General features: G+C 39.8%; 1 protein-coding gene across 1 annotated transcript in view; it reads right to left on the bottom strand.

Moving 5' to 3' along the window:
• KLF7 (KLF transcription factor 7) overlaps positions 1-18,329 on the bottom strand; it is an 89,553-nt gene that overhangs the window by 41,382 nt on the left and 29,842 nt on the right. The window contains exon 2 of the mRNA XM_055345469.1: positions 5,222-5,852. Within this exon, the coding sequence (XP_055201444.1) occupies positions 5,222-5,852 (631 nt within the window). The remainder of the gene's footprint in view (positions 1-5,221; positions 5,853-18,329) is intronic.

Raw genomic sequence — 18,329 nt, forward strand, 5'->3', positions numbered from 1 at the left:
TTTAATCCTAAGGTTAAAAAAATGGCTTAATAGTAATGACCATAATAACAGTAACTATAACGGTAACAATAATGGGCCTAGGAATGGAAGACCATTCCTTTGTAATTTCCTTGTTCTGGTTCTTAGTCACTTGATGAGGCAATATGTTTAAGGACCTTCCCAACTTTATTCTATTTAGAAGACACTCAGAGTAGTTTTCATTGTCAATTTGTATTTAAACTATGTTTCTCATTTCCTCTTAAAAATGAGTTATTAAAAAAAATATCTACTTGATTTCTTTTCTCATTGTTCATCAGCACAGAAGTTAAGAGCTTGAATTTGAGCAATACTATTTGGTTTGAACCCTGGCCCAGCCTCCTCAGAGCTGTGTGACATTGGGCAAGTCACTTGACCTCTCTGGGCCTCATTCCTTCACCTATAGAAGAAGAATAGTACCTACGTCATTAGATTAACACAAGGATTAAAAAGGTTAATATTTGTAAAAGACTTAGAACAATGCCTGGCACACAGCAACTGCTTTCTTTGTTGAATAAATAGATGATATTTCAAATTTTAGAGAACTTTCATTATATGTATAAAATAAACACTTTTGTTTGCCTTTTAAATATGACACTCATCTTTTTGTTTCTGTTATTTTTAGCTTCCTTTTTATCTGAAAACAAACTATTTCCCTAAATCCAAGTTAGACTGAAAAATGGTGCCACCTCAAGACCTGCCCCAGAGCAGACATAAATTGTTAAGTAAATTGCCCAATTGTGTGATTTTTCCACCTAAAAAGCACCCCTTTACATTCGTTGGTGCAAAATCCAGAGTGTCCTTATCAGATAGACCCATGGATTACGTGAAAGCAACACCCGTCCATTGAAAGAGTCCTCCAAGTAGAACATGCGAGAAGATGGCCTCTTTTCCCCCTCTGTGATAAACGACCAAAGATCTCATTTCTGGCCTTTGTCCTGACTCTACCAACATGACTCACTCTCAAAAGTATAAATGTGGACATGTTTTATATGAATTTCTGTATTAGAAAAGTTTGCTCAATTAACACAAAGCACCATTTCAATCACAGGCTTTTTTTCCTTCTTAGAAATGATCAAGAAGAAATGTGGAAAACACTTCTTTCTCTTTTTGTGTAGAAACTACTAACATTTCAATAAATTGACTTTTGCTGAACATGAGCATAGTAAAGTGATTTTTTTAAAAATTGAAAGTGAAAATTTCCTTTGTATCAAAATATAAGAATTATTTAGCTGACTCCAAGAAGATAAATAAATCTGTGATCGTAATGACTGAATTATTGAACAAGAAAACTATGCTATGCAAAGACCAGAAAACAGAGTGAGAGAGAAAGGTCTGTAATGGTTTGGCGGCTAAAGGACATTTTTACACACATGCCAGCACTAAGTGCTCTTTGCAATGAATAAACCATATGTCCATTTTTATATGCTTCCTTTCACTAAGATCCTGCGACTTCACAATATTCCCTTTGTCCCAGTCCCTGCCTTGTCTTGCCCCTCCCTTGGTTCCCCCATCCCTAACTTCACCTCCTTGGGCAAACAGTATTTGTGCCCTAGCTACCAACTTGAACATCTGCTACCTTAAAAAAAAAAAAAAAATCACCTCATTGCCTAACATCCTCCAGGGCAAAAAGTTTGAAGGATTCAGCATCCTCAAAAGAACAGCCACAGAAGGGGGGAAAAAAGGCATATCTTTTCCAGTTCAGTAAATTCTATCTATATAAAGATTAAATGAATAACATTTTAAAAATTCTTCAGTGCAAGCAAATCCATGTTACCAAGAATGTATTGTCTTTCTTATGCACAGAGGGAGACCCACACATTTTATTTTATTTCATTTTTGCAACTGTGTCTCCTTTTCAACATATTACCATATAGAAAAGATATAGCATATATGACTCTAGAGAAAAGAATGCCAATATTTTCCCTCTTCTTTACCCAATGGTTTTCTCATCTTCTTCTTTTTTTTCTCTCCTCAAACACTCCCCCAACTGAAAAATAAAGAAATATTTCCACTAAATTAAAGGGAGCTCTGTGTTAAAAAATAGCTTGCCCGGATCCAACCAGAGCCCATTTCTTTAAACTCCATTTCAACATTTAGTCGGCATCTCTGCCCCTCACTCACTTATATCAGCCACACCCCCAACCAGAATTCCCATCGCCATATACCTTTGCCCTCAAGCTTTTACTAGTCCATTGCTTTTATATGTTTGCACTTAATTTGATTCCATCCTTCATGCTTTTTTTCATTATTCTTAGTTCATCCACACCACATAAATTATCACCTTTGTTTTCAGTTCCCCATGTGCCCCATTCACACCAATTCCAAATAAATACTTCTGATTCTCATCCATTTAATCCAAATTAATTCATATTCCCTCTCCCCATCCTCCATCCTCACCTCTAGGTCCCCTCCTGTTTCTCTTTCTTATAGCACCTACTTTTCCTTCCATGCTTATCATCTCTGAGGAGGGTTTCACAGGCAAAATACTTCTGGAGGATGCAAGGAGATCGCTTTCTGTATTGTCTTAGTAAAGCCAAAATCCACAGTGCTGCCACCTTCAATGAGCCAATGCCTGCACATCCAGATGCACTTTCTATAACTGGTGTCCATGAGTATCATAACCCCCACACAGAGTGAGGAAAAAGCTTTTTGCTTTTGATGGTATTTCATTTTGGTTACTGCCTTATTTCTACTTTATATAGAGCTGTTTTTTTCATGCAGTCATCATTAATCAATATCAGCAGCAATCGTAGTAAGTACAACCGACTCCACTACTGTCTTCAATGAGCTCTTACGATCTGCCAAGTATTTTACATATATTTACAAATTTATTTTCAAAACAATCTAGGTTGAAGATAAAATTATCCCCATATTTTATAAATGACTAAGCTGAGACTCAGGGAAGATAAGTCACCTAACCAGATCACAAATCTAAAAAGCAGTAGACCCAGAACTCAGATCCTTGTCCACCTACTACAAAGCCCTCCCTCCCTCTTAACCACTCTGCAACACTGCCTTTCAATAATGTAGGGTGCCTCCTTGAGTAAATTACCCATGGGGAGGAGTCTTAACACATCAGTCCACCGTACAGCAAGTGGTTGCAGGTGCTGGGGAACATAATGAGCTCCACCTTGATAATCACTCTGAGTAGACAATGCCCAAAAAACAAAGCACTGAATAAGCACCACTCCTAAAGGGGTTTCCTTCTGACACATCTGTTGGGAAAAGGGGATAGAAAAAGAAGAAAAATGCTCTGGACTTCCCATTGAAAACAAAGAATCTTGCTTCCCTAGAGCTGTCCAGTCTTCATACTAGACAGGATGTGGCCTGTCTTCATGTCAATAATTCAGAAACGTGTCCATAATCACGACTTCCACGCCCTCAACAAAGCATTCTTGCTTCATTCCGCTTTCTCTGGTTTCCTGGGGAGAATAGGAAGTGAGTCACCATCAAAGCCTGGGAGCACTGCAATGTCTTGTCATGACTTTCCTCATTGACTTGAGAAAGAAAGATATATAAATAAAAAATGACCTGTAGGACAATATCATAAAGGAAAAGAAGCTGACTTGAGCAGGAAGCATTGTCTGTGGAGTAGAGCACTCAGACTCAAACTCTTGGGAAACCCTACACGACTCTGCAACCTGAGCCACCAGGTTCACAAGTCATGTTAGCAGACCTTCCCATGAGCCAAGAGCTACATAGGAAGTTAAGTGCGGAACTGGAGGAGTACATGACGAAGTCCTGTGTAGCAAAGAAGCAGTATGTTCTCATCCTCCCTTGGGACTGACTTGTGGTGATTTCTTTTAGACACACAGTACACATATTACTTCAGGAAAGTGCTTCTGTACTGCACACAGATATTTCATGCCCCTGACACCGCAGAGCACTGGATGGGAAAGCCAGTCGGTTGAAGAGATACGGACAATGAGGCCCAATGAGGTAAAGGGACACTCTCAAGGTCACAGAGCTAGTTAGTGGCACAGTGAGAACTAGAAGCTGGGTCTTTCTGATTTTCCAGCCAATGAAATCTGCTCTGCACATTTCCTTGGTGGCACAGACCGAAACTCCCCATAAAGCACCAGGAAGACAAGCTGTGAGACCAAAAAGGACTCTCAGCAGCCACATCTCCTGGCTCAAATCCAATCACCCATTTCTCTCGAGCTGTACTCTCACTCTGCTATACTTTTGGAGCTTTCTCTTCAGCGGTCCTGTGCAAGCGGTACGCAAAACCACATAGGCGAGACAGTAGGGACTCATTTAAAACCTGCCAATGACAGTAATGGCTCCTAGGATGCTAACACCAGGAAGAAACACCAGCCCTAAGCTTGCACCTCGGAGCACAGAACGAAGACCAGTTTCAAGGAAAATGCCAATCTCACTCTTTGCTCTGTAAGCTCCGCTCTTCCAAATCATCCCACTGCTCCAAAGATCAATATGGTGCCTGGGAATCACCGCAGAAGTCCTAAGTAAAACATACAATCCCTGTCGGTGCCCACTCCCCTCTACCACACACATAGCAATGTAATCACTTTAGCAACTTTCCAGTAACAGGCTCATTAAAAAGCAATTCCGCCATCTCTCCATAAAGCATGCGCCAGAGAACAATGCAAAAGAGGAGATGCCAATTAATTATAGAATGATCACATCTAATGAACTCTGAAACCCTCCTGCTGTTGGTGACTTTGATGAAAAATCAGGGATGCTGGGAAAAGAGTGAATAGGGACATCCCGACTACCTTGTTTAGCCGTGGAGTCTTTCAAATGTGCCTCCTCAGACTCCAGTGTTGCTCAAAACTGCAGAGCTACGCTCCTAAAATGATGAAACGTGTCAGGGAGGTGACAAGCACGTGCAGGGTGTATGGCGGTGAGTCACGCCGCCGGAGCCCATTCAGGCGTCCTCGGAACTGTGTGATTCTGCCCTGGGGTGCTCCTTGGGCCCGAAAGGATGGCGCAGCCAGCGAGCGACATGGCCCGGGCCACCTGGAGGTCACAGGTGCGTCACTCCGCCGCCCTGGCCCGGCCCTCCCGCCTGGCTACCACTCCAGGTGAGCACGACGCCCCTCCTTGGGACACGGGAGCCCTTCCCACTGAGAGGCTAGAGGAGGAGAAGGAGAGGGAGGAGGAGAAAGAGGAGGAGGAGGAGGAAGAGGAGGAAGAGGAGGAGAAGCAGAAGAAACCACGTGCGGCCAACTTGTACCACTACCTGTGTGAGTCCTCTGGTGGGCCTTTAGGTGGGAGCTTTTTGTATAAACTTTCCGGCACCCGTTAAACTGACAGCGGTGAACCCTCTTCTTGTTTTCGGGGCACGCCTCGGCCCCCACCCCTCCTTGCTCACTGTCGCTCTGTCCGCTCTTAACTGTCCCAGCTGCCGCCACAGCCGCCGCTGCCGTTGCCACCCCTCCCACCTTGACTGAGCCGAGCGCAGCCTTCTTGGCCACCAGTTTCAACGTCACTGTGCCATCCACGGCTGAAAGAGTCTGTGAGGTTTTGACCAGATGGCGGCTGAGCTCAGGGGACGACGGGGGCGTTAATGAGGTCACTGCGTTGAGCTGGGCCTGGTTGACGGCTGTGTAGCTGTCTAGAGAAGAGCTGGTTGGCTGGAGGCTGAGGCAGGTCTCAGATAGCAACTTGTCCCGAGAGAGCAGAATGTCCACTGCCGAGCTCTTCTCGCAGATGGTGGCTTCCACTGGGAGCAGCAGCGGGTCCAAGCGCCGGAAGCTTTCCTCAATGCACGGGGGAGGAGAAGCATGGAGGAAACAGTCCAAGTCCTCCCCGAAGGTCTCCGAGATCCTCCTAGGCTCCGTCTGTAGGTAGCGTTCCAATTCAAGGCATGTCTGCAGAGGGGAAGGAGGGAGGGAGAGAAACAGCCATCAGAGGCGAAGAACACCATGAGGCCACATGTTGACAGGCTGAGCAGGAAGACACACACAGAATGGTTTTGTGGCTGGAATCTGTACTTTCCTTGGTGGAAGGTCTGACCTTGTTATTTACTCCCCGAGTAATTTCTGAAGGGTTCATAAGGGTCACATCATGCAAGTCTAATGAAGGGGAACTAGAGGCCCAGAAGGACTATCTCACACCATCAAGATCCCAGAGAATGTTCAATGTTAAAATGATCTCTGCCCCACAACCCAAGTCAGCAGGTAAGAGTCTCCAAGCACCATTTGGAGTTCTCATGTAAGCAAGAAGCAAATAGAATCAGACAAAGTTTTCACACCGAAACAAGACTTCCCATAGTCGAACTCCATTTTTCAAACAGACTTGAGCAACTTGCAAAAATAAGTCAATTTTCCAACTTGCTCCGAAGATCAGATCATACCCGTCCAAACTGAGAGGTGACCTCAGTTGCAATCAACCAACAGCAAGCCTGGCCTTGCATTCGCTAACCAGCAGGAATGGGTACTGTTCTAAAGAATGCCTCTCACAAAACCTTTGCTTACAAGACAAAACTCCCATTGTTTACAGTAAGTTATTCAAAGTACAATTGCTACCTATTTTGTGGCAAGGAGCCTAAGTCTGAATACAATGGTTTAGCATCTCTAACTATGTGATAAAAATAAGTTCAAACACAGCTATTTGACTTGCTAGAGATAGGACCCAATATATTTCAACATAAAGCTTTTACCTGGTAAAGAAGTAAAGAAAAAGAACTGAAAAGTTCAGAGTCACAACAAATCTTCTTCCATGGTGCTCTTCATAAGATGGTGGAAGCGCTCTTATGGCAAAAGTGAATATTTAAGTTTGTACTCAAAAAGCTCTCCTCACTTAAAAATTCTACTTTTCCAGAATCTTGTATAAAAACCATGGTGCTAACTGGCACCCTCAGCTCTAATTTGCTCTGGCTTCGAGACTTTAACAAAGAAACACTAATGGCAAAGAAACATTACTGGCAAATTTTAAGTGAGACGAGGTCCTAATTTATTGCCTCTGTAGAGGCATCTTTGATTTTCACCAATGTTTGGATCTTAGGCTTTTATTCTGTTAAGAATATATTTTAATGATACACCTAGTTGTGTTGTATCTATTAAGGATTTTATTTTGGTGACACTTCAAAATATTGTTTTTGTTTTTGTTTTTCTTTCCTATCCTATTCATTCTCCCATAAATTTCTAATAGAGATGCACTATTGGTGGAGTTTACATTTTCCCAGATATAGAATCATAGAATCATGTGCTCTTTGTCTAGATTTTAGGTAGATTGTGCTTCTCTAATATGTGCATATGTCAGCATTTTACCTGTTTTTCTTAGACTGCATGAAATAGCTATGCCATGCTCACTATTTTGACAAGGTTCTCGCTGCCTACCTAGGGTTAGTATTTAATCCATTGATGGTCACTGCCTTTGGTATTCTCTGTCAGCCTGTCCTTCATGGCTGCCAAACATCATCTGTATCCTTAAGACACCTAGGGCCCAACTCCTCCTACCCTGCTTGTCTCACTCCATTCCTACTCTCTGAGTAACTCAAATTCTACCTCCAAAGTTTTATTTTCTATTTGCTGAAGTATCCAATACCAACTTATGTACTTTAACCTTCAAAATCTTTAAATTATTGTTTATATTCTCCCACTGGTTATACAGTTGTGTCTTCTACTTATTTTTTGTTGTTGTTGTTAGTACTGTTTTTATTGAGGCATAACTGACATATAACACTTTATTAGTTTCAAACAACATAATGATTCCATATTTGTATACATTACTAAATGAAATGATCATCACAGTTAAGTCCAAAAAATCGGTTTTTAATCAGCCTTATGGTAAAACTCTATTAATGAATTAATGAGTTTTAAATATGAATCAACTTTGGGTTTCACTTGACTTTTAATAGTATAAACTAATGAATGATTCTAATCTTCATTCAACACTCATGTCACACTTTTTTGTTCAACCACTGTGTTCACAGCAAGGTGCAAGTTTTCTGTGTGTTGGAAGAAGATATTAATAGGTCCATGTGATGAAGGTGCAGAATAAATAATTACAAGCTAAAAGTGACATGAATTTACAAAGCAAAGTGGTACCAAATAATATAATATAAAGTGTGTTGATAAGTTCTTAGGGGACAATGAAGTCTACTCTCTATAATATAAGGCAATCATCAAGTATTTTATGTATTGATTAAATAATAGCTCTGGCTGAGTAGCTTCCCACCACTCTATATTTGAAACCAACACTATCACCATCTCAGGTCTAGAAATTTACATTATCCTCAGGTACCTCTTTCTAAATTCCATGTCTCAAAAATGTTCCTTTTCCTTTTTCCATCTCATTTCTAGAAAGTATCATTTACTTATCTCCAATATTGAAGCCCTCAGTTTTAGCTAAAGTCAATTCACTTCTAAATTATGACATCTTATTCCTAAAACCTCCCTTAAAGGTCCTCTTGCCTTTCAAAACCCTCACCTACCAGGCACAGTACCTGGCACTCAATAGGTACATGATGTCTATCAAACAAAGACAAAAATCAACTTTATACTAGTACTTTGATTATTCTAACTCCTCTATTCCACAAAAGTCATCTCCTGAGGCCCTACCTGGATGATGCTGAGGCTAGAAATCTTAGAAATGACCACTAATACATGTTTTCTGCAACACAACTATAATGCTTCTTTAGCTTTGCCCAAAGGGCAGAACCAGATCATCGAGACCAGATATGTTTCAGGTAAAAGTCAGCTGAATCATAGGTTATTACTTGTCCTTGAGGCAGTTCCCTACCTCACATGCAAGGACTATTTCACAACCAAGCCACCGCAGTCTTTTGATCGAGTTTTTTGTGTGTCATGTCTTCTTACATACTTTCTAGCTCAAAGATTTGAAAGCTACTGAGAAATTGTTGTGATCGTTAAGAAGCTCAGTTCTCTTCATATTCAGAGTTCTGGGAAACAGAGAGATTCTAAACACATTACATACTTTTCTGGGAAGGTTAAAAAATAACCTACCCAGTATGCCCTAGTTTAAATCCCAGGAGTACACAGGTCAGACTAATGATCTAAAGATAGAGACATATCTACTAAAATGTGGAAAATGCTGGACCACTTAAGACCAGCTATCACTTGCAACCCTAATACAGGGCATTCTTATTCCATCTGAGAATTAGAAATCATTTTGGAATGGTTTTTGTCTTGAGAAATCTACTTCTTGTAAATTCTGCTTAGATAGAGGAGAAAATTTTGTTAATTAGAAACTCATCAGGAGTGCTAGAAATTAAAATGTCAAGAATGAAGAGAATTTTTTTTAAGATTTTATTTATTTATTCATGAGAGACACAGTGAGAGAGAGAGAGGTAGAGACACAGGCAGAGGGAGAAGCAGGCTCCATGCAGGGAGCCCAACGTGGGACTCGATCCTGGGTCTCCAGGATCACATCCCGGGGCTAAGGCAGTGCTAAACCACTGGGCACGAATGAAGAGAATTTTAATGTTAGATTATTTCTAAGCCAAAGAGAAGGTTTATCTCCAATGTTTTTCCTTAATGATTACAAGGACTCCCTTAAGAAATGCCTATAATGTTTAACTGGAATTTGAGGTATTTACTCTAGATATTAATACATACACACAGAGAGGTATATATAGAAATAAATATGTATGCATGCCTATGAGTATATATACAAACATTTCCTAGCTCTGTCTTTAGGAAGAGTCTACAAAAGAAAGACACTGTGGTAGCAGTGAGCACACCTAATATACAGATCTTGGTTTCTAAATATCATTATCCAATAAAGGGAAACCAGGGCACCTTGGAGAAATAGGTGATTCAAAGTCTGAGGCAAAGAAAACAAAAGATGAGTCTAGACTATCTCATGGTACTAGAAGGTTAGGAAGTGTTTATAAAGTAATAGAGATATGTCAAAAAGATTCAGGAGACAATTTGAAGGAGCCCTTAATGACCAACTCTGGACAATATGAGCAACAGAGTGAATAGTAATAATGGATTTTAATACATGGAATAAAATTAATATCTATGAATCCAAAGTGATATAAATAGTTGAATCAATAAACAAATGGAGAGGGTTAGCTTCTCCTTATAGTAAAATTATAATTAATAAAAATAGAAGGGATGATGGAAATAGAAAATTGCAATTAGGCAAACAAAAAAGTAATAATGATTATAGGCCAGAAGCACAATGGATGCTAAAACTAGTACATGAAAGTATAATGAGAAACAAGATATTTACCTAGTCTCAAAGTATCCTCCAACAAGATACTAGTTAACTGCAAAGACAAAAACAATAATTTTATAGTGGGGAAGCCTGGTATACACCACTTTTAATATATGATCAAAATTAGCAACACCAGTAATAAGACATATTGATATCATGTGCCCTGGTGACAGGCTGAAAAGGGCACAAAATTATTCTACACTATTTCTGCCCAAAATACGTAACCTCAGTGTAATCATGAGAAAACATCAGAACAATCCAAATGGAGGGTTATTTTATAAAATAACTGGCTAGTATTCTTTAAAAATACCAAGATCGTGGGGGCATCAGGGTGGTGTAGTTGGTTAAGCATCCAATCTTGGTTTTGGCTCAGGTCATGATCTCATGGTCATGATATCAAGCCTGGCATTGAGCTCTGTGCTCAGTGTGGAGTCTGCTTGAGATTCTCTCTCCTTCTCCCTCTGCCCATCCCACTTGTGTACCTTCTCTCTCTTTAAAAATAAATAAATCTGGGATCCCTGGGTGGTGCAGCGGTTTGGCGCCTGCCTTTGGCCCAGGGCGTGATCCTGGAGACCCGGGATCGAATCCCACGTCGGGCTCCCGGTGCATGGAGCCTGCTTCTCCCTCTGCCTGTGTCTCTGCCTCTCTCTCTCTCTGTGTTACTATCATAAATAATTTAAAAAAATTTCAAATAAATAAATAAATCTTTAAAAAGTATATATCAAGATCATGAAAAAAAAGAGAAGATTCAGAAGCTGTCCCAGATTGGAAGAGTCTGAGATATGATAACTGAATACAATGGGTTTTGAAGAGAAAAAAAAGACACTGACGGGGAAAATCATTTAATTCAAATAAAGTATACAGATTAGTTAATGGCTCTGTATCAATATCAATTTTCTGGTTCTGATTATTGTACTATGATCATATAACATTAGAAGAAACCGGGCTATGTATATACACGAACTCTATGTACAATTTTTGCAACTTTTCTGTAAGTCCAAATAATTTTGAGAGAGAGAGAGGGAAAAAAACAGCCATTAGCCATTAGACACTATGGAGTGTCTCCATATTGGAGATTTGAGTATAGAGTTCAAATATTTGTTTATCTACTAGAACCAAAGATTTGCTCTGTCCCAATGACACTAGCCAGCAAACTCCAACGCGGAGTCAGCAGATGTCAATTTAATTACATAAATTGTGCCTTGCCAAAACTTCACCTTTGGTGATATGAGGCTTCCCTCAACCTGACCTATCAACACAACTTAAGACTTGAGTCATTGGACCAACCACCACCCCTTCAAAAATCCATTACAGTCAGCAATGAGAAGGAAAATGCCCAAGTGCAAAGTGATTTTCTTACTCATTATGAGGTACAGATGAGCTTTGTGAAGACTCTCCAACATTTCAATTTTAAAACATGTGGCTTCTTTTCCTAGTTTCCTAAGAAATATCACCTGAAATTATTGTTGAAATGATCATCCTAGAATCTTTTTCAATATTCTCTCCATGCTGTTAATATTACTTGTTTTTTTTTTTTAATTTATGATAGTCACACAGAGAGAGAGAGAGAGGCAGAGACATAGGCAGAGGGAGAAGCAGGCTCCATGCACCGGGAGCCTGACGTGGGACCCGATCCCGGGTCTCCAGAATCCCGCCCCGGGCCAAAGGCAGGCGCCAAACCCCTGCGCCACCCAGGGATCCCAATATTACTTGTTGAAGCATGCTTATTAAAAGTGATAATCCAAGACCTAGTTAAAAAAGAAAAAAAAAAATCAAACCTACTACTGCCATACCTCCTCTTCTGTGACAGATTCCAGAGGCAGAAATTGACAGAGAACAGGATTACCAAAGTCTTGTAGCACAAATTAAGATCACCAAAATCTCCCCAATGTTGGCAAGAGGTTGTTACTTTCATGTGTTCAAGAAATACATAAGAAATTTGGCCATATATGGGCATGATGACGCCAAGGTTACAAATGGTTTTCATTAAACCTGTCCTTCTCTCATAATAAATTACATGAAATTTGCCATTTAAGACTACAAATATCTCCAGTCATTTTTGGCATTTCCCCTACAGCCCTCCCCTAAAGGTTTCCTTTACCCATTCTTTCCGCTCTTTACTTTCTCTTGTGTTCATATGCTTCACACAATCTTTCATCTTCCCTCCCACTAATCATTGTTTCATTCAAAGTTCAACATACAGTCTATCTACTTCAGGAGTTTGGTCTAGAAAAAAAAATGCAGTTAAGAAAATATGATGACTGCCAAGTGTTGAAAGACACACCTCCTCAATCCTGGACAATTAAACAGTATCTCCAAAATTAATCTATGAGTCCATAGATTGGTGGTATGCTTGATTTATTAAGATTATAATCTATGGTTTTAGTTTGCATTTTCCTAATGACTAGTGAGGTTGAGCATCTTTTCATGTACCTGTTCAGCTATTCAAGTCCTTTGCTCATTTTTCAACTGGGTTATGTTTTCTTGCTTTTGAGTTGTAGGAGTTCTTTATGTGTCTAGGAGATTAGCTCCTTATTAAATACATGGTTAGCAAATATTTTTCCCCATTCTGCAAATGTTCTTCTTACAATATTGATTATTTCTTTGCTGTGCAGAAGCCTTTTAGTTTGATATAGTTCCACTTGTTTATTTTTTGTTTTTTTGTTTCTGCTCTAGGTATCATATCCAAAAAAAAAAAAATCATTACCAAGTCCCCTGTCAAGGAGCTTTACTCCTGTTTCTTTCTAGAATGGCCATCATAAAAAAGACAAGAGATAACAAATGCTGGCATGGATGCAGAGAAAAGGGAACCCTTGTGTACTGTTGGATTGTAAACTGGTGCAGCCACTATAAAAAACAGTATGGAGGAGCCTCAAAAAATTAAAAATAGAACTACCATATGATCCAGCAATTCCATTTCTGGGAATATATCCAAAGGAAACGAAAACACTAAGTCAAAAAGATATCAGCACCCCCATGTTCTTAGCAGCATTATTTACAATAGCCGAGATACAGAAACAACTTAAGTGTCCAATACTGGATGAATGGATAGAGAAGTTGAAGAATATATATACAATGGAATATTATTCAGCCATTAAAAAAACAAGGAAATCCTACCATTTGTGACAACATGGGTGGACACTGAAAGAATTATGCCTAGCAAAATAAGTCAGACAGAGAAAGAAATATGCTGTATGACCTCACTTATATGTGGAATATTTAAAAAAAATCAAACTTGTGGTTACCAGAGGCAGGGGCAAGGGTAGGGGGAGAGGATATTGGAAAAGGTGGTCAAAAGGTACAAACTTCCAGTTATAAAATACATAAGCACTAAGGATGTAATGGACAACATGATGACTACAGCTAACACTGCTGTGTGATAAAAGAAAAGTTGTTAAGAGAGTAAATCTCAAGGGTTCTCATCATAGAACAAACTTTTTTCTTTTTTTCTTTTTTTTTTTTGTATCTATATGAGAAGACAGATGTTGGGTGAACCTATTGTGGTCATCATTTCACAATATACATAAGTCGAACCATCATGCTGGATGCCTTAAACTTACACAGTGATGTATGCCAATTATTTCTCAATAAGAAGAAAAAACTTAATACATTAATTCTTAAAAATAATGACAATCTTCTTAAAAGCAATGATATATTGCTTATAAGCAATGTTCCTTATACAACATGGGTACTCAAACAATAAAAATAATATTTTAGAACAAAACTTCTACCTCTATTATCTCAGATGGCAAAGATACCGAAGTGTTTAAAGTGGTGTGAAGTTGTAAGAGTTAGAACTTTCTGAAAGAATAAGCTAAAATCACCTCACAACTCCCATCCAAAACCACCACTATAGCTATATTCATGTTCAGTTGGACACATTCGAGTCCAGTCTCCTCAGTGCCATCCCTTTATAAACCATCCCTTTTTATTTAGAACATAAATAATTTTTCATTTCTGTGTCTTTTGATTTGAACAGAAGACAAAGCCATTGGTCCAATATTTTTGCCATCACTCATTACTGTGTCTTATGATTAATTATTTGGAATCTTTGGGTCTGTGGATACTCAAGATGGTGAACCAAAAACAATAAAGAAAAAAAAGATATTTCATTTTGTGAATGGTTTTTTTTCTAGAATAATAAAGAGTCAATGAAATGAAATGCCACCTACTACTGCCTATGTTTATAGCCAATTATCAGTCATTTGTGATCCCTTTAGTCAGTTACCCTTAATCCCAATCATTCTACCTATTTCATTCACTTAAAAGATCCAAGAGTTAAAACAGCAAAGAGATAAAGCAAATTGGGGAAGGATATAAATGCAAAAACAAGAGGAAATACAGTTTTCCATGTTATTGAAACTTGCAAAATCATGTTCTTCTGAGATGAGACCTGGACCTGATGATGATGATGGTGATGATGATGGTGATGATGCTTCTAGCAAAGAAGGGGTGAACTCTAGTTCCCAGAAACAATGCTCATGCAGGTAATTGCACACGTAGGTGATTGCACTTGGCTGCCCATGGGAGCCACTTCCTGACATTTATTATGTGTGGTTTTATCACGTGCCATTAACCATGGTGCCACTGTCCCCAAAGAGCATGAAGTACAGAAACAGGGAGATGAATCCCTTACTTTTCCCCTGGGATTGGCCCAAAACTTAATTACATTTTTATACTTTGAAATCTTCACACACATCCCAGAATGGAAATACAAAGTGACACAAAACAAGTTACTGATAATAGGGTAACCTGAGCTTCCTTTTAAAAATGATCTTCCAAAATACTCATTTTTTTCTAATTCCTAATTAGATATGTGTATAATGCACACTTTTTAGCAAAATCTTTATTCCTCTGACTCCTGAAACCAACTCTGTAGGATTGCAAAGATTGATATTTATGGGAATTTTGTGATTTTTTTCCCTTTAAAGATGACACGTAATGACTCTGACACATTTCTCGTCTTTTAAAATTAGGTCAGAGTTGAAAGATGGGAAAGGAAGCAAACAGCATGGTCAGAGAGTTCTGGTACCATTCTTCTCAGGAGTGAGAGGAGAGGTAAGAAGCATCATGGTTATGATTAGTAAGTTCAGTTAAGCCCATGGGAGAACCTCAGACACCAAGTAGTTGAGCCTTATTGCCCATCTTCCTGGGTTCCCCCATTTCAAAGTGGGTTTGAGGAAGAGAATATAATATTAAGTCTAACCCATGGCAGAGACTGCGTAGAGCCAGTAACAAGAATCAACCACATATGACTCAAAAAATGATTGCTTTTAAACAAACACTTTTTTTTTTTACTTCCATTGCCAGGAAAGATTAGGGTAAAAGGTTAGGAGAAAACGATTTTGTTTAGAAAATACAGGTAAGTAATTAAACAGTATAAGTGAAAATCTCTTCCCGCATGTTTTAGCTATTAAGCTAAAAAAAAAAAAAAAAAAAAAAAACACCCAAACCCACATCAATAGCACACCCCAGAGGTGCAAGAGCATTACACATTACTGCCAGAACTGCTGAACTCCACAAAATAACTGTGGGACTGTAACCAACGTCAGATCACATTCTTTCCCTCTGTTTCTCACATCAACTGGTTGCTGGAGATGAAACCAAATTAAATATTTCCCTCTTGTAATCTGTAAATTTTGAGACAATGCTGCGAAAATTAATTGAATTCTAAACAAACAAGAAAGTTGGGAAACTTCTACCAAAACCTATTCAGCATCTCTCCTCTCTGAACTATTTTCAACATACAAAGAAAATATTTGTTTGTATATTTTTCCTTGGGGAGCCGAGTGTGGAGGTAGGAAGGAGAGAAGATGAAAGGCCTGGGAGTGGGTGTTGTCTTTGAAACAAGTGGCCTCAAATACCCCTTTCATCTTCCAAGGGTTCCTTACTTGCAGCACATAAAAGAAATCCCCAAAACAACCCATTCCAAATTAAATGTTAAGGTGAGTTCTATATTCAAGCAACCTAGGCAGAGCTGGGGCCCAGGTCTCACGCTCCTTGAAGGAAGTCACCGGGGTCCCCCGCATGTCCAACAACTTGGAAAAGCATTTCCCTCTTTAGAATGTCTGTGATCCTCAAAATTAAGTGATCCAGCTGTACAGGGGCAGTGTCTGGTCCACCTGCTATCAAATCAAGCCTCTACTTAGCTCGACACACAATGGAGGAAACCCCACTTTGTTACTTTACAGCTTGAAAATGTTTCATGAGATGTCCCTGAAAAGCCATTACGCCTTCATGGACAAAATGAAATTAGTAACTTAATAGTCAATGAAAAAATCATCCTACACTGGAGCAAAGACCTAGACTGGAGCTGCCAATCAATTTCAGAAAGAAAAAAATACAGAAGAGGCACTCCTAAAGGAAAAACCTATCATCGTATATGATAGTGCCAAGCAGTCCTTGCTCAGGAAGGGAGGCCTGCTAATCCCACAACTCCTGAGAGCCCAAGGCCTTGGGAGAAGGCCTCCCCTCTGAGAAGTGATGGCTTCCTAAGAACAACAATGGCCCTGACAGTTTTTCAGCTTCACCATTAATTTTCCATAAAGAGCAGTTTTCTCGATGAGCGCTTGTGTCAGGCAGGGCCTGATGCTTCAGAAACCTGTAATTATTCTTGGCTCCCCACCCCCCACAGCCTCTGCACCTGTGTCAGTTCAAGGCACCAGCTGGTCATGTCTTGCCTCCTGCCTCTTAAGGGGGTGGGGTGGGGGGGGGTGGGGGAGCCTTCATTGAAAACCCAAACTCACATTACTTGCCTCTTCTTCCAAAACACAAAAACAAAACAAAAATTTTAAACTCACCAATCTCACCCCTTCCCCCAACGGGTCTTGCCAAAGGAAACAAATAAACATTAATTGGCTAGAGAGCCTTCATTCAAACCAAAATTACTGAAAAACACAGTAACAGGGAAAGGTCTGACAAGGGGTTATTAATCCTGTTTTACAACCCACTCTTACTCAACCCCGCCCGCTCCTGTTAACTTTGCACACACATGCACACACCCTCCCCAAACTCCCTGGGCCCCTTTGCACTGGTGGCCAAGATGGGAACATGCCGAACCCATTACATCATCTCCCCTGCCTCTCCCAAATCACTCGCACAGGCTGACTCAGGCTACTGGGAGGTTTTTTTTAAATCAAAACTCATTTCATTGACTCCCTTCTGGAACAATGCTATATCCTTCTCAGTTGGATTAATTAAATATACTTTTCCCCTAACCCTCCATAAGAATACATATATGACTGCTTTTATACCAGAGCACAGTTGCACATGTGTACAAAGTACAGACAATGCATGTGTGCATGTGTACTCTCTCACATACAAACACACTCTCACACATATTCTCTTTCACACACACACACACACACACATGCTTGAAGCTTGACTTTCCCAAGAACAACAGGTTCAAATCCCATGGGGGCCCTCATGATGGATACAATTTAGTGGCTGGTGTCATGGAGGATATTTTCAATTCCAAGAGAGTTTTCAGGAACTTCCACTGTGGAATGGTAAAGACAACGTGGGAGCAAGCACTAGGAGGGATATTTGCTCTACTCCTCAGATTATGTAAAATGGCAGTCCAAAATATAATGAAACCAACCCTAAACTGCTTTTCCTGCCATGGATGGTTGAACATTTACTTAATTTGAGATCCTAAGAAGCAACTTCCCAAAATATTTAAGGTGACAGTGTATGTGCCCCCATGCTTTTCTCACCCCGGGTAAGGAAATTGAGTGTCCTGTGCATATGAAAAGGTAGAAGATGGGGAGTTAAGAGTACTGGCCCTATAGCCAGACTGCCTGGGTGCAAAATTAGGTTACACTACTTACTAGCTTACATCCCTGTGGGGCAAGTCACTTAACCCCTCTGTGCTTCAGTTTCCTCACCTGACACACAGGAGTGGATGAGAGTCCAATCACTAGACATACGTCAAGTGCTTATAACAGCATCTGAAACCCACACTACATCTGTTGTAGCTGTTACCTAACTAGTGTTATTTCATTGCACTTCCAAGAAGATAGTAAATATAATCAAATGTAACAATGACATAGAAAGGGAAAAAAATACCAAATGATTATCAAAGTAAGATAAACCTGTTGCATATAACAGGTTAAGTAAGCAGAGGACTCTGGCTAGGTGACATGCCTCACTGAGGGCTC

This window comes from Nyctereutes procyonoides, unplaced genomic scaffold, assembly GCF_905146905.1.
Source record: "Nyctereutes procyonoides isolate TBG_1078 unplaced genomic scaffold, NYPRO_anot_genome, whole genome shotgun sequence".
Lineage (NCBI taxonomy): Eukaryota > Metazoa > Chordata > Mammalia > Carnivora > Canidae > Nyctereutes > Nyctereutes procyonoides.